The sequence below is a fragment of the Mobula hypostoma genome, chromosome 5, assembly GCF_963921235.1.
Source record: "Mobula hypostoma chromosome 5, sMobHyp1.1, whole genome shotgun sequence".
NCBI classification, from domain to species: Eukaryota; Metazoa; Chordata; class Chondrichthyes; order Myliobatiformes; family Myliobatidae; genus Mobula; species Mobula hypostoma.
The window spans coordinates 165,588,609-165,605,431 of NC_086101.1; the positions used below are offsets into that span (position 1 = coordinate 165,588,609).

Below are 16,823 nucleotides of genomic sequence, written 5' to 3' on the forward strand. Positions count from 1 at the left end.
TCATTTTTATTATATGGAGTTTATTAACACCAGGATTTTCTTTTTAAAATTCAAATAGGCCCTTCCGACTTGATCTACAAGATCACTTATACAAATTCATTGTTATATAACATCCTTCATTGTGACCTGATCAGGACAAAATACTATATACTGTAGCTTGTATTATCTTTTCTATGATACAAATGTTTCATTATGATCTTTATTCATAATGTCAGAAGCAAACACTTCCTTTAGTCACTTAATCCACACTAGGTCTTTTTTCAATGATATTTAAACAAATCCAATAATAATATTTGTACTATATTAAAGACAAGTTATGCCAAATGATTCGGAACAAGTAATTTGATTCAAAACATTATCAATTGTTTTAAAGATTGTAATCTGCAAAGTACTAAATTACAAGGTGCAGCCTGTTCCAAATGACCCAAAACCCAAACCATGATATTAGCAACATGCAGGAGGGTAAATAAACCAGGAATTCCTTTTTAAAAGAATTCCTTTTTCGGTGCCTTTTTTAAAAAAAATAAAGCAATAATACCCATCATTTATTTTGTTTTGCAAATCAAGATGTGCACATTGCATGATTGTTTTGAATTCTGGGAAAGGATTAGGCAGAATTTGCACAAGTGATGACTTCTCTCCCTTTCCAAACTTATAAAAGTTCACCCAATATATAGTTTTATACAATAGACTATTCTCTGTCTTGAGGACAAATTTGCCTTCCCAACCCAAAGTCAGCTGTAACAGAAGCAGAAGATCAACCAAGTCCCTTGGCACTGAGTGTCAGAAACTATGCCATCTAAACCCTGAAGCTAAATTAGCTGCTTTCCCTCACTGTGGAGGCATCTGTCCCCTTCTTGCCAGTACTGTAGAAAAGCTAATCCATTTTTTTTCCTGCTGGATCTCCAATAAGCTGCTGTAACTTTCATATAGCTCTTGCAATATTACCAACTTAAAATAAAATCAAGGATACAGGTTTTACCACTGCAACTTTATCTCTGAATCAGATTAGCATTCAATCAACAAAATTCACAGTGCAACATCTTAAATTTCAGCTAAGTGCTCTCAAACGCACAATGTAATACTAAATTGAACACAATCTAAAATGTATCTATTCATCATCTAGATTTGCATTTCCCTAAAGTTTCACCAAATATGCACAATTATTCTTTGTGATACACCAATCCTAAGAAATTAGTCAATGCTTATCTCTGAAAACAGCAGCATTAACTGTTCTACGTGGGATACCACCTGACATCAATTGACATATGCTTATAAATATGGCAATTAATTCTCAACTTTGAAAATATGAATGTCATGCAAGCATAGCTTTTGCAATAAGATCCTGCTGAGAATTAATGACTTCTGTTTTAATCAGTAAAGAAACTTGATCTGAGGATAAAAGCTGTATATAACTGAATTCTAGCCATTGAAAATACAAAATATTCCCAGGATGCAAGATTCAGTTTTGGACCATAAGACACTGGAGCAAAAATACACCCCATCGGCCCATCGCTGATTCCGTAACCTCTGATGCCCTGCCTAGTCAAGAACCTATCAACCTCTGTTTCAAATATACAGAATGAATTAGCCTCCATTGCTGTCTGTAGCATTGAATTCCACAGAATCACCACTCCCTGGCTAAAGAAATTCCTCACTTCTGTTCTAAATGCACATCCTTCTATTCTGAGGCTGTGCCCTCTGGTCCTACAGGCCCTTGTTACAGGAAACATTCTCTCCACATCCATTCAGTTTGGGTCTCATTCTCTAAGCTCCAGCAAGTACAGGCCCACGGATATCAAATGCTTCTTGTATGTTAACCCTTTCATTCCTGGGTTCATTCTCATGAACCTCCTCTGGACCCTCTGAACCCTTACACTTGACGGTCTGGATAATTAACAGAGCTGAAGATCAGGCACAGAGATTTGTTGTTTAATCGAACTGTGCAATCCCGACAAAATCTGCAAGCCCAAAACTAGATCCAGAAATAGACACAAAGCCCCCTTGGACAAAAAATGAAATTGCAATTAATCAAATCACAATTCTAGAATAGACTAATTGAATGTAAAACTTTTTGAACTAATTGAACTATAATCTGCCACAATTGTTTATGTGGAACTACTATTTTATACACTTCTGCCCAGAACAGTATATCAGTATAACAGTAAATGTATATTAATACATACTCTTTTGTGTAATCGCTCTGCCTCGTCCTGGTAAGCAGTGAGTTGTTGCTTCCATTGTTTAACATTGGCAGTAGATTCCAGGAGTGCTGCTGTAAGTTTAGCATTGTTGGATTTTAATGTCGCCAGTTCAGACTCCCAGTGCTTTCCTATTGTAGTACTACAAAAAGAAATTGTTATTAAGCATAGTGCAAAATTACAGAAAGTAAAAAAAATTAAAGACAGACAATTTGTCCTCTGTTTGCTTATCCATCAAAACACTTCTATCTTGTCCCACAAATGCTGTTCACCTGTCCACCAAAATACTTCTAGCTGCTTTCCTATCCATCAAAATACTTACATCTTGTCTTCTCTTTCCTTGTAAACTATCTCAAGGCTAACTTCCTTTGGCATTCTAATATTGCTGAATACAGAACAAATCTGAGTGAACTGGATAAAGACGGTCATTTTCTCAAATTCCATTGCTCATACCCTGAACTTCTCTTTGCCCTCCCCAGCAGCTTCTCACTATGCTCCTCAATCACCTCAACAGATAAAGCTCAGTATTCTGGCCATGCTTTTGAGTAAATCTAACAATTTCTATGGCAGATCTTATTTTCTTCTTTTCTGCTAACCGAACAGTTTAAGATTATTGACTGCAGTCTACCAGCACTGCAAGATTTGTGTCCAAGACAAAGAAGTGGGCAGGAAAATCATTGTGGACACTATCGACCCAGTAAACTACCTTTTCCAAAAGTTTCCTTCTGGGAAGTACTATAAGGCTATTAAAACAAAAACTATGCCAAATTAAAAAAATTCTTCACCTAGGCAGTTAATCTAAACAGTTACTGTACTGTAAACACTTCAAGCCACTTTTTATAATCAGAATACATACATTCTGATATGTATTTGTACACATTTTATTCCATATCAGTGCCTTAACCCTAATTTTTATAATTCTTTATCCTATTTGTTAAATACTGTTTTTTTTCTTGTATGTCATGGCAACATGAATAAATATACATTCCTAATGTAAATGGGAAATAAAATTGATCCTTAATCTATTGTGAAGATTGTTCTGTTGAAAGCGGTGTAAACTTTCACAGCTTGCCTGAATTTCGTTGTTTCCTCAGTCTAGTCTACAACATAAGCAGCCAAATCTTCAATTTTTCAGTATCAGTAACTATTAGCTTGGAAATTTAGCATGATCATGTATTAGCATTTCAAACTGGGTGGAGTCAGAAGGTCTAACTCCTGCAACCTAACCACCTGTGACCCCGAACTCAAAAGCTGTTTAAACCAAGGCGGCAGAACTAAGTGGGTCATTTGCAAAAAAGCTGAACAGTTAGTGATTAATGAGTTTGGACTTTACCTCAGCAGAAATGGCCATACCTACTTAATAATTTTTCCATTATTTTTGATAAAGTACTGAAGACTTTTTTTATTTTAAAAGACAGGACCCACTTGCTATTTAAGTATAAATTAATCCTCACTTCTGTTGACTATGCAAGTTCATTGCTAAATTTAATGAAAGTTTTGATAAAGTGGTTTCCAAGGTCTGGCTCAACTTCTGTTTTTCTTTTCACTGTACAAGAACTTTAAAAATTCTTAATCTTTGACTTAATATTGATAACATTTTCATAAAGTTCATATTTCTAAAGAGGAAAGTTAAAATCCCACCATTCAATAATTGACAACACAACAACATTCTAATAAAAGATAGTCTAATTTCTCTACTTTATACTATGGGAGTGAAACACAGACTTTTATCTTGTGCTTCCCCAAATCAATTCCTTCAGTATTTATTTTAAATAATTACTAGAATTTTAAAGAGCTCAGTGATCTGCCAATCAATCTGGATTCCCCCCCCCCAAGAAAAATGGGAAAAATAACAACATCCTATGAATCCAACAACTTGGGATTTTAACAAGTTCACAGCTTAACATGGAAACCCTTAATTTACTGTCAGTGAGGCGGCATTCCTACACAATGTATACTATTAGCAGCCTTCTCCACGGCAATGAAGAGCAATCTTGACCCAGTTCTAGACAAATCATTTATTCCTCATGGATTTTCTGGTGACATTATCAAAAGGCACAAATACCAAGCTACATGGGTCATTCACAAATATTGTGTACTGTAATTCATTTACTTGGATACTTTCCTTTAATATTTTTATCTTAAATCAGACATTCCAATCCTTACTTGACACCCTATTAAAAGGCATCTGTTAGTCTTGCGAGACCATGGATCTGCGCCTGGAAAGTCTTCACTCTCCAGGGCGCAGGCCTGGGCAAGGTTGTATGGAACACCGGCAGTTGCCCATGCTGCAAGTCTCCCCTCTCCACGACACCGATGTTGTCCATGGGAAGGGCACTAGGGCTGAAACAGCTTGGCACCAGTGTCGTCGCAGAGCACTGTGTGGTTAAGTGCCCTGCTCAAGGACACAACATGCCGCCTCAGCTGGGGCTCGAACTCACGACCTTCAGGTCGCTAGTCGAATGCCTTAACCACTTGGCCACGTGACACCCTATATGCCATTTGAAAAGTTAAAATATTCTGTTTTTTTGTTTCTAGTGAATGGCTGCTCCGCAAACTTTGTAACATGAGTTCTAAGTGCAAGGGGTTATTTTGAACTGGTGACTAATACCAACAGAACTGTATAAAGTCAGATGCTCACCATTAGGTTTGTGAAGTAAACTTTTCTCTGGACAGGCAGTGAGTGCTGTTATTTACCACATTTGCCAACCAGACCGAAGGTCATTTTAGCCAATTGAGTTAAAGCCAATCACGGTACAATCCCATTCCTTCAATAATTTTCACAACCATATTACCTTCCCCCATCAGTTCCTCTCAGTTTCTGCTACTCAACAGCATATTAGAGGCTGTTTACAGTGGTCAATTCACCTATCAACCTACACATTGTTGGGATGTGGGAGAAACCCAGAGAAACCCATAGTCACAGGAGTATGTGGAAACACCAGACAACAGTAGAGGTCAGGATTGAATCTAGATCACTGAAACTGTGGGGCAGCAGCCTATTGTGATTTCAATGATTGTATTACAAAATCAACACATCAAATAAGTATTTTACTAATTTAATTCCAGACCATTGATGGCCAATCTTACAAGTCCCAGTTCTTTGCTTTCATTTCTTCATTGATCCAATATTAAACTTCAAAAGGGATACTACTGCATTAAAAAGCTGCAATATTTTATTTAACGGTGTTCTAAAATAAAAACAGAGCAAGACAATAGTGCTCATGAGGCCAACCAAGAGCTTTCACATGTCGCTGGCCTACCTGTGAGTGAAGGGCAGAGAACTCTGGTTAATTTCAGCCCGTGCATCAGACTCGTGCGATGCATCTTGAATAGACCTTTCATCATCCGTCCCATTGATACTCTCTGGTGTCAGAGGTGACTGCAAGTCACCGCCAGCAGACTCCTGTGAAGCAAAAATGTTCTTGAAATCATTCACTGGTTCTTTCAGAATATGAAATAAGTAATTATTGACTGAAAATGTTTCGATTAGCCCCAGAATTGGAAATGTATTAAGTTCAAATTTATTGTCATTCAACTGCGTACATATATTCCACCAAGACAGTGCTGCACAACACAGCTCATATAACTCAAAGTCAACAAAGGTAGTACTACGACAAATAAATCATAAGGTGCAGTTTGGACACAAGTAGTAAACAGTATACGCTATTGGTGCTTCATATGTTAATGAGACCTGGGTGGTGGCAGAGAGTTCAGCTGTCTCACGGCCTGAGGGAAGAAGCTGTTTCCCATCCTTGTCCATTAAAATGAAGGTTAGCTTGGAGGATTGTTTCAGGTTTTTCTGATCACTGAATCTTAAGACAGTTATAGGAGAACAGGAGGCGGATCAAGTGGCCTACAGCTAACATGACTTCACTGTGGAAGCAATTTGATGAAGATGTTAACCAAATTCTGGAGGCAATGGCGAAGGGAGGGGTTGATAGGAAGCTGCAAGATTCGCAGCCCGTTGTTTAGTTAGAGCCTTCAGCATTTTGGGCATCGAGGGAGAGAGGAAGAGGAGAGCCATCCGCAGTACCACCGATGCGGCAGAGAGGGCTTCAAGATGGCTGTGGCTCAAAAGAGAGGAGCCATGGAGTCATAAGTAGCTAGCCATCTGGACACAAGCTGGGGTCTGATCAGCCTCGGCTGGGTCACCTGGAGGAGGTTGTATGATGTTGAAAGACCCGAAACACCCGATGATTCCAGGAACATCACTGAAGATGTGCCCAGGAGCATCAATAGATGTATGTACACAGGAGATGTAATTACAAATCAAATCTATTTATACAAATGAGAAAATAGAAATAGGAGATCACTCTCCTATTATAGAGAAATGCTGCTTTACATCTGTAAAGTGTGGTTTGAGTGAACTATTTCATAGGACAAGATTTTTTTTATTCATTATTGTATCTTAAAAACATTTGTTTTCATTTTATGTTCAGGAATTCACAATACTCAAGTTCTAGTCTATGGGAAAATCATTTTTAAAAAGAGCATTATGTTTTGCATCCCTTTTGTTTTATTCAGTCTCTGAAGTCAGATTTTCACAGTAACTTGCATTACTTTTTGTACCTCAAGATAAATTGTCCAATATCCAAGTATTGATTGGTGTAGGACTGTGTGTCCCCTATCTGTGTTTAAAATGAGCAGGCAACCCAACAGTGCAAAAAGTCCTGATTTAGGATTTTAGTTGATGACGAAAGAAATTAATTTTCTATGGCAAAATATTTTTACTCAATTTGGAGAAAATAGCAGCTGATACAAATACACCCCGTGTTTTCTCTCAACCCAACAATGCTACGAGTTGAACTCTATGTAAACTTTGAATCCACCCTAGGTATCAATTCATCAATGATCTAAATAAAGCAAAACTTCCAGCAACCAATGAGGTCACCAGTTGCAGTATCATTGTGACCAAGATGGCTTCGTTTTAAACACAGAGTTCCGCTGTCATAATGAAAGGGCGTGACCTGAAATGTTGATTGTTTTATTTCCCTGACCCACTGAGTTCCTCCAACTTTGTGCTGCTATGCTATGGAATATAGACTGTCCCGATCTAAAAACTAAGTTTCCCACTGCCCTTCCCTAATGGTTTGAACTATCCACATTTCAGCTCTTTTCCCCTTTATTGTCTTGGCATCTGCATCAGCTGTTTCATGCAAAATTTAAAAAAAATAGAATTCAAACTCTAAATTACATTCCAGGTGATTAAGGCTACGTCCACACTAGACCGGATAATTTTGAAAGCGCCGGTTTCGTGTAAAAACGACAGGCGTCCACACTAAGCGTTTTTAAAAGTAGCTCCGTCCACATTAGAACGGATATTTGGGCGAATCTCCTCCTACTGGGCATGCGCAGGACACACAGAAAACAAGCGAAGAGGAAACGGTACTTGGTGCACGTTTGTCCAGTTACAGACTAGAAAAACTTAAAAGGAAATTGCCAAACAAAAGACTTAGTGTGTGTTTGTCCAGAAACATTTCCTACAGCCGTAGTCTCTTCACCGATGAAAGGGATGACAGCTACGACTAAATGCAATATGACTTGTTACTATAGCTTGTTATGGCAATATGGTAGCAGACACCAACAGAATCAACAATCTCATTCCTGAGGCCAGTGATGTTGCGGGGATGGAACTGGACTCTCTGATGGTGGTGTCTGAAAAGAGGATGCTGTCCGAGTTGCATGCCATCTTGGACAATATCTCCCATCCACTACATAATGGACTGGTTGGGCACAGGAGTACATTCAGCCAGAGACTCATTCCACCGAGATGCGACACAGAGCGTCATAGGAAGTCATTCCTGCCTGTGGCCATCAAACTTTACAACTCCTCCCTTGGAGGGTCAGACACCCTGAGCCAATAGGCTGGTCCTGGACTTATTTCCTGGCATAACTTACATATTACTATTTAATTATTTATGGTTTTATTACCATTTAATTAATTATGGTGCAACTGTAACGAAAACCAATTTCCCTCAGGATCAATAAAGTATGACTATGACTACTGGGCAAAAGTGAAATTTGCTGTTACCTCATTTGTTTGCCTTTACTTTTGCCATGTCTTTCTGTATTACTTTGCTGTATTTAACATGTGCAATAAAACAAGTTACTGGGCAAAAGTGACAATTGCATCTATTGAATGTTTGCACAATCAGTACATTAATAAAGCACCTTGTTAAATGTATAAAACATGTATGCATTAATGTTATCTTGTATTTCCATACAATGTTACATTAGGCTGTTACACATCTATTACCAGATATTTTTGTGGTGTTGAAGGTTGTGTTCAAGAAAACAATGAAATGCCGCGCTGCGGCCACCATTTGTTCCAGCACGTCATGACAGCGGTTTTAAAATTAGCCGCATACCCCGTACACACTACGTTGAATATTAGGAGTTTTCAGATTTATTCACTTTGGAAAGCGTTTCTGAAAATCTCCGTTTTTGGGGGAGGAAAATGCCGTTTCAGTGTGGACGGAGGGTGAAAACGAAGAGAAAAAGCTTCGGTTACGGATTTATCCGGTCTAGTGTGGACGTAGCCCAAGTGTGCCTGACACTGGTCACAATGGGTCACTTTATATCAATAAGACTTCAAGGGTGAGAATTCCAGTCTAATGGAATTACAACAGGATACAATTCAACTGGGGAAAATAAAACCTTTCTTTAAAAAACATATCTGCTTTTGTTTTGAAGCAAATTAGCCTCATTTTGATAATGAAAGTGCACATTGACAAATTTTACAATTTAATATTTCTTAAAGCTTAAGATACAAGCAATTCTACAGATGCTGGAAATCCAGAGCAACAAACACAAAATGATGGAGGAACTCAGGAGGCCAGACAGCGTCTATTGAAAACCATAGATTTTTCAGGTTGAAACCCTTCATCGGGACTGGAAAAAAGGGGACAGAATTCAGAATAAGTTTGGTGAGGGGAAGAAGCACAAGTAGGTGATATATAAACCAAGTGAGGGGAGGGGAGGTGGGGAATCGATAATAAAGAAAGATAGGTGGAAGAGATAAAAGGGTTGAAGGAGGAATCCGATAGTGGAGGGCAATGGACCAGAAATAAAAGGAGGAGGTGCACCATAGGGAGGTGATGAACAGGAGAAAGGATGAGAGGGGAGCCAGAACAGAGAATGGAAAAAGAAAAAAGGGGGAAGGGGAGGAATTGTTGGAAGTTAGAGAAATCAATATCCCACTTTTCTAACTCTTGAACAGAGCCTAGGTACGACAAAATGAACTCTCGATCACAATCTACTTCATCACAGCTGTGCACCTTAGTCTCTGCCATGATGGGGTAGAATGTGAGGTCAACAGTCTAGAACTGTAACACTATTATACATTGTTTTTGCTTTTCCCTTGTACTACCGTCCAGAACAGTTTTTCACCATACCTCAGTACATGTGACAATCATAAACCAATTTACCAATACCCTCCCACTTTCAAATCTCTTTCTAACTCTTCCTTCAGTTAGTCCTGACGAAGGGTCTCGGCCCGAAACGTCGACTGTACCTCTTCCTAGAGATGCTGCCTGGCCTGCTGCATTCACCAGCAGCTTTGATGTGTGTTGCTTGAATTTCCAGCATCTGCAGAATTCCTGTTGTTTACCAATACCCTCAATTTGTTCCAATTACTCAGTTTTCTCAAGGATTTCTGGTCTGACCTAACAACAAATGGTACAACAATATCTAATACCACCTACATTGTTGTACTTTAAAGTACACCTCATGGCTCTCATTTAATATTCATGGCAACATAACAACTGGTGGTGCTCACCTGAGAAGGTGTACTGGTTAATTCCATTTTCTCTTGCATTTTCTCTTTTGCTATTCGAGCTGCATCTTTGAATTCCTGGAACTTCTCTGCAAACTATTTTGAAAAGACTTTGTTTTAAAAAATAATAATCTGCTGATAAAGATAGAAAGACCACAAAAGGAAACAAATCGACTACAGATTTGTGATTAAAGTAAATTTAGAGTAGCTATACCTAAGCAATACACTTTGTCCCCTGACATTTAAATCAGCTGTGTGAGAACTTAAAAAAAATAGTACTAGCTGAAACATTTTGTGCAAAGTTATTTTACCCTCTATATGCAACAGTTTTAATTTGCTCATGAGTTTGAAGAAACTAGGTCTCAGTCTCAGATTAACACCAGATATCATCACACCTTTATTTTTCAAAGCTGGTTCATAAAGCTTTCTCTATTACATTGTCTTTTGGTCTGCCAACAGTACTACCACCAGATAAAATGTACTTAGCTGATGCAGGCAAGATGCCACAGAAATACAGGTGTGTCTATTTTTAAACATTTCTCCATTGTCTCAGTGACACAAGTCCACAGAAATCTGGATACAATTAAATATTTTTTGCTTTCAATTCTTTACTGAGTGGAAATTCCCTCTAACCTACACCCAACTTAAAATCTCCAGCTGCCTCTGCCTCAAAGCATTACAAAAATCATATCCAAGTGAGACCACTTTTCACACTAAATCATAAATTTATGACAAGAGGACATTCATCTAACTGGATACATCTCAGTCAAAAAAGTACCGCTAACACTCAGTCATACACCTTCAGGTTATTGCTTGTCAAGTAAACATCCACCAAATTTTAAATGTATGGGGATTTCTGAGTCATACAGAGAACTAGCTTGAGAACCCTCCCACACTTTGCATGGAAAACATCTTTAATTCTCCTGCAGTACTATCAATTATTTTTAAAAGGTATGGATTAAGTGAAGAACTGGCAACGTCTTGTCAAAGTGATGCAGAAGATTATTGACATGACACATTGCCATGTCTGTCTATCAATTAACTTTCCGCCAAGTTTGTGGGGTCATGAAGTTAAAGTTCAGCATACTGCTAAATCACAATATGCAATTCAACATTTTGCGTAGCACAAACTAAACCAGGGGTTCCCAACCCTTTTTTTAAATGCCATGAACCCTTACCACTAACGAAGAGGCTTGTGGACATTTAGGCTCTAAACATTCATTTATTGCACAAATAAAAGAAAACCTGCTAAACAATCCAAATAAATTTCTATTTATTAATATAGAACCACTAAGCATTTTTGGTCTTGAAGATGTTAAGTGAGTTTCCTGATGAAAATGAGGCTTAAAACAGATCTTAAATGCAATTTGAACATAATTACAAGTGAATGAATCAAAATATTTATCCTGCCATTTTCCCCAAATTAGTACAAGCGCAAGCAATATACAAACAACAACAAAAATATCACGCTACATGATTTTACGCACTTTTGTCAGATGATGCTCCGAGGAAAAACCTAGCCCATATACTGTGTTTGCACGGCTGTCTGGCCACTGACCAAATTTCTGAGATGTTTTTGTAAATGTCATGTTTGGAGTAATTGTGCTGTTGATTATTGCCTGAAAGAGAAAAAAGGTAATTTGTAAAATCAAACTATTGGGAAAAGGATTTTTAATGGATATTTTTAAAAAATAGATCAGTGGCTTTACTTTCCCCAAACTTGCACATACTGATCATGAAATTCAAATAACTAATGATGCAAAAGAATAAAAAACACTCAATATGCTATTTGACCACTTAGAAGTTTGATAGTTCAGTACATTGCTCACCAAGCAATGCTTGTTTCACTGCATTCCTGCTCAGACACCCTAGTTCCTGTGTTCCGTTTAAGCGTACCTGGTTAATACTATATAATGCCTTAAAGCTGTATTTAAAGTATGTTGGGGTATTAACAGAAATTACATGAAATAAACAAGAAAATTCCCTACTCTACCATTAAGGACTCAATTGTGCTATTTTATTGGAATTCAGCTGTCACTCAGAATTGGTATTGAAAGATGCCAGACAGCATAAAATATTCTCCTGGATGACTGTTTCAGCAATGGTGGTGTTAAACTATTTTCCATTTATCGTTATTGAGCAGGTGGCAAGATCCAATAATTTTTAATCAAAAATATTTAACAGTTTTATAAAAGGTACTGATCAATTATTAAACTAGTAAGGAATCAGTTAGTCTGGAAGAGCTGTTTTTAAATATTGACAGGGTATTTCAGAGAACATGTGATACTTCTGACCTTTACACACTTATTTGATCTGCTGAACTCTGAATGAAAGCTCAAGGGGCAACACAGCCTATTTCTGTACCTACTATATTACAAAAAAAAAAATCCTTTTTAAGTACTAAGTCCAGTAATTGTTCTCAACATATTCGTTATATTTTCAATATCTGTATATTAACACAGATTTACAAGCAGCTTTGCAACTGAAAGCAGGTTGTTTACAAGTACAAAGTGCACTGAGCAGAGAAAGTCACTGTTCATGTTTTATAGGAAGTGAAACAATACTCACAAGACACCATAAAACCCTAAGACACAGGAGCAGAATTAGGCCATTTGGCCTATTCAGTCTGCTCCACCATTCAATCATGGCTATTATCCCTCACAACCCCATTTTCCTGCCTTCTCCCCATAGCCTTTGACACCCAACTATCAACCTCCGCTTTACATATACCCAAAGACTTGACCTCCACAGCCTTCCCTGGCAGTGAATTCCACAGGTTCACCACCCACTGAATGAAGAAATTTCTCATTTCTGTTCTAAAGGGACACTTTATTCTGAGGCTGTGTCCTCTGGTCCTAGACTCCCCCAAAGAATGCAACATACTTAATATGCAAGGTAAAGAGCAGAGGAGTTATCTTCGGATTTGATCGGACTGGGTAGGTGGAAACATTGCCCAATATTGCATATGGGTAAACTAAGTCAATGCTGAAAAACAATCTTAAAATACTTGTGTATTACATGAAACGCTCCTACTCCAAAGCCAAAGAAAACTACATTGTGTGGGAAATGAAACCTATCCCCAAGGTTATCACTTTTATGGGGGAAGACAGGTCAAGCAATTAATTTAGGAGTTAGCTCAAATTAAAACAAAAATTAATCAAACCATTAAAAATTTGACATAAAATTGCCATGTGGCTCCAAGTAAGAATCTCAAGAAACTGAGACAGCATGCAAGGGAACTCCAGACATAAACAGCGAAGCTCAACAGACAATGCTAACTGTTACAGCAAACACAGACAGCATGCAAAGAAATTCCAGACATAAACAGAGACTTGAAGGAAGCTAATCAGACAATGCTAATTCATATGCCTACGGTGACAGATGTGAACTAAAATAATCTGAGGAACAGTAATCAAACTTAAGTTTTCTTCATGGAGAGGCCAAAAAAGTTGTAGTGTCAATGGAAAAATGAAAAGAAAACCCTTCAAACCAAAATCCAAAAATCTGACACCTTCACTTTTCAAAACAAGATTGGAAAAAAGTATTTGGATTAGTAATCAAGCAGACAACATCTTTACACTGAGGCAGTCACCTCATGTACAGGTTTGACTGGCAGGGGCTCCAGCCCTTATTTCTATAAAGTTAACTGTGAGCATAATGATGTCCTTCTGATATAAATGATACCCTGCTAAGCCATAGTAACTCCATGACTGGGCCCTACTTCAAGAGATAAGAGACTAAAGCATCAGGAGAAAGTGACCAGGATGAATTCAAGGTCTTAAACTAGAGGATAAAAAAAATCTTTAGTCCCTTTATCAATCAGTACTCTTTTGCACTTGTGGCCTGCAGTTAGAGGAACTAATTCATGTAGCATTAGAAATTGTACTTTTAAGCACATCTCACCTTTGACCCATCAAGGCTGATTATTCTATAGACATTTCTTGTACTATCATAGAAGTAGGACACAGTCACAGCATGTTTGCTGGTGGGAACCCAGTTCTTCTTTGTAGTGGGATCAATCTGGAAGACATGGGCTCGTGTGCTGAAAATGGGCTGTTCCCTGAAAAGTAGAAGGACAAGTTGCTTCATTCACTTCAGTTTTCATTGAAACTCTAAATCACAGTCCATTCAACAACTAAATCGGAACATCACATTAAATCTCCAGCAGTTGCAAGAGTACATCCTAATAATGATTAAATGAGTTTTGCAACATGTATATCAAAACATCGTGAAGTGTATTATTTGTGACAACACCAGGCTTAGGGTTATGCTGGGGCACAGCCTGCAAGTATCGCCAAGCTTCTGGAATGAACATAGCATGGTCAATAACCTGCCATGTTGATGTAGCAGTTAGCACAACACTATTAAAACTCAGGGTGTCGGAGTTCAGATTTCACTCGTGGCATCCTCCGTAAGGAGTTGTAACGTTCTCCCCCATGAAGCAAGTGGGTTTTCTCCAGGTTCATCCGGGAGTCTAAAGATGTACAAGTAGGTTAATTGGTAATTGTAAATTGTCCCTTGATTAGGTTAGGAATAAATCAGGAGTTGCTGGGTAGTGCAGCTTAAAGCGCATGTTCTGCGCTGTCTCTCTTAAAGTAAATAATAATCTTTGGAATGTGGGAAGAAACCAAAATCCTTTATGAAACACCTTGGTTTAAGAATTGATTTAGTCATTCTAATCTTTTCTTGCAGAAAGGTTTTGTTCAGACAAGTAATATGATCTAAAGGTGATGGAGAGGCTACAAGTTAGAGCTGGATGTGATTGAGAGGAAAAATAGATGGAAAAATCTGTGGGGTCAAGATAGAAGTTTAGAGGAGACCAGAAGCTACTAATTTATCTGGCTGCAATTGGATAGATATAAACAAAGTATGTGAATCCAGTGGTGAGTCAGGAGAAGTTGTGCCGTGAGGGCGGGGGGGGGGGGTGGAATATGGTGGTTTGAGTAGGATGGTATGCAGAAAAACGGGACACAGGTCAAGGAAGATTCATCAAAAAAAATACATAGGATATAAGTCAACATTTTCTAACAAAATAATTCAACATTTTCGACATCTAACAAAAACAGATTTAGTTTATTATATTCAGCTATACGTTTTAGGGATAGAACACAATTGATGGGATACCACTGGCTAATTTCATATCAAGTTTTAAAATGAGCTGTTGTCAGCTTGCCTCAGTAATCAGGTTTCAATTCACATCAACTTATGCAATTAATGCTCATCACAGAAGTTACTTAGTAAACCAGGTGTTAATACCTAAAGCCACAGAACATTTATTTAGAAAGTAATATTAATACTAAAATACAAAGAACTGAGGTTGCTAGCAATCTATCCTGGGTTTATTTTGCTTTATAAATGTTGCCCAGCCTGGACTCATCAGTGCAGAGTTTCTCTGCAAGGGCTGTTTTCCATATTTCTACAGCAGCAGTTAAAAAAATATAAACCTCTATTTACATCATTTCATTTTTAATGATGATTGGTTTTGATTAGTATTAACTGCAGAGTGTGTAATCATTTGATAGGAAAAGTTATTGTGCAAACAAATAAAACTTTCTAATTAAACTAATAGTTTAGTGGTACATTAAGCGCTGTGTAATGGAAAATACTGTACAACTGTTCATTGGGACTTTCTGACTGCGGGATTTCCAAAATAAGAAAACAAGTTTTGATGCAGAGACTGGTCTTTCCTGTCAGGTGCGACAGTAAGTTACTTGATCACAGTCTACAAACATTAAATATCATGCATCAATATTCAAAGTTCAAATGAGGATTTTCAATAAAGAGTACATAGTGCTCAGTTCAATTTATAACCTATCATGTAGTGAAAACATCCATAACATCAGGCTTGGGCAGTTAAGTGGCATGCAATAAACCTCAACTACATCCATATCATGCAAACAACCACTCATGGGTGTTTAAATACACCCCCTCCCCCACCCCAATCACCAATCCTTGGACTTCAAAGTTCAGGTAAAATTTATCAGAATAAATACACGTCACCAGATTCTTTTTTCTGCAGGCATACTTAGCAAATCTAAACACTAACTGTAAACAGTGTAAATATAAATAAATAGCAATAAATAATGAGCATTAAATAACAATATAATAAGCATCATTAAATGAGTGTAGCTATCCCCTTTTGTTCAAGAGAGATGGTAACTGTTCCTGAACCTGGTGGTCTGAGTCCAGAGGCAGCAGTGATGAAAGGCCATTGCCTGAGTGATGAGAATCTTTGCTGATTGATGCTGTTCAACAGCAACATTTCATGTAGATGCACTCAATGGTTAGGAGGGTTTTACCCATGATGTACTGAGCTGAATTCACTACCTTTTGTAAGATTTTCCACTCAAGGGCAATGGTGTTCCTCTACCAAGCAGACAGTCAGCACACTGTCCACCGCACATCTACAGAAGTTTGCCAAGGTTATCGATGACATGCCAAACCTCAGCAGATTCCCAAGTAGAGGAACTGTTGTGCTTTCCTCTCAATAGTAGTTATGTGAACCATCCAGGACAGGTCTTCTGATATAGTGACACCCAGGGATTTAAAGTTACTGACCCTCTCCACCTCTGACCTTCCAATGAGTACTGACTCATGGACCTCTGGTTTCCCTCTTCCCTCACCTTAAGTCTACAAGTCTACCTGGGTCTTATTGACATTGAGTGAGAAGCTGTTGTTATTATACCACTCAGCCAAGTTTTCAATCTCACACCTGTATGTGGATTCATCGCCCTCTTTGATACAGCCTACTACAGTGGTGTCATCAGTAAACCTGTACTTAGCCACACAGTCATAGGTGTAAAGTGAGCATTGTCTTACTGATGTAGAATCCATCACTAGCATCA

General features: G+C 38.1%; 1 protein-coding gene across 7 annotated transcripts in view; it reads right to left on the bottom strand.

The window, feature by feature from the left end:
- The window catches only part of LOC134347141 (homer protein homolog 1-like), a 102,921-nt gene that overhangs the window by 61,930 nt on the left and 24,168 nt on the right, over positions 1 to 16,823 (bottom strand). For 6 of the 7 annotated variants that reach the window (XM_063049326.1, XM_063049328.1, XM_063049327.1 and 3 more), the window contains exons 2-6: positions 13,882 to 14,038; positions 11,466 to 11,597; positions 9,982 to 10,074; positions 5,465 to 5,607; positions 2,187 to 2,343 (exon numbers count right to left, since the gene is read on the bottom strand). In XM_063049326.1, coding sequence (XP_062905396.1) covers positions 2,187 to 2,343; positions 5,465 to 5,607; positions 9,982 to 10,074; positions 11,466 to 11,597; positions 13,882 to 14,038 — 682 coding nt within the window. Of the gene's footprint in view, positions 1 to 2,186; positions 2,344 to 5,460; positions 5,608 to 9,981; positions 10,075 to 11,465; positions 11,598 to 13,881; positions 14,039 to 16,823 lie in introns of those variants that run through there. The other variant, XM_063049329.1, reaches the window with a different exon arrangement.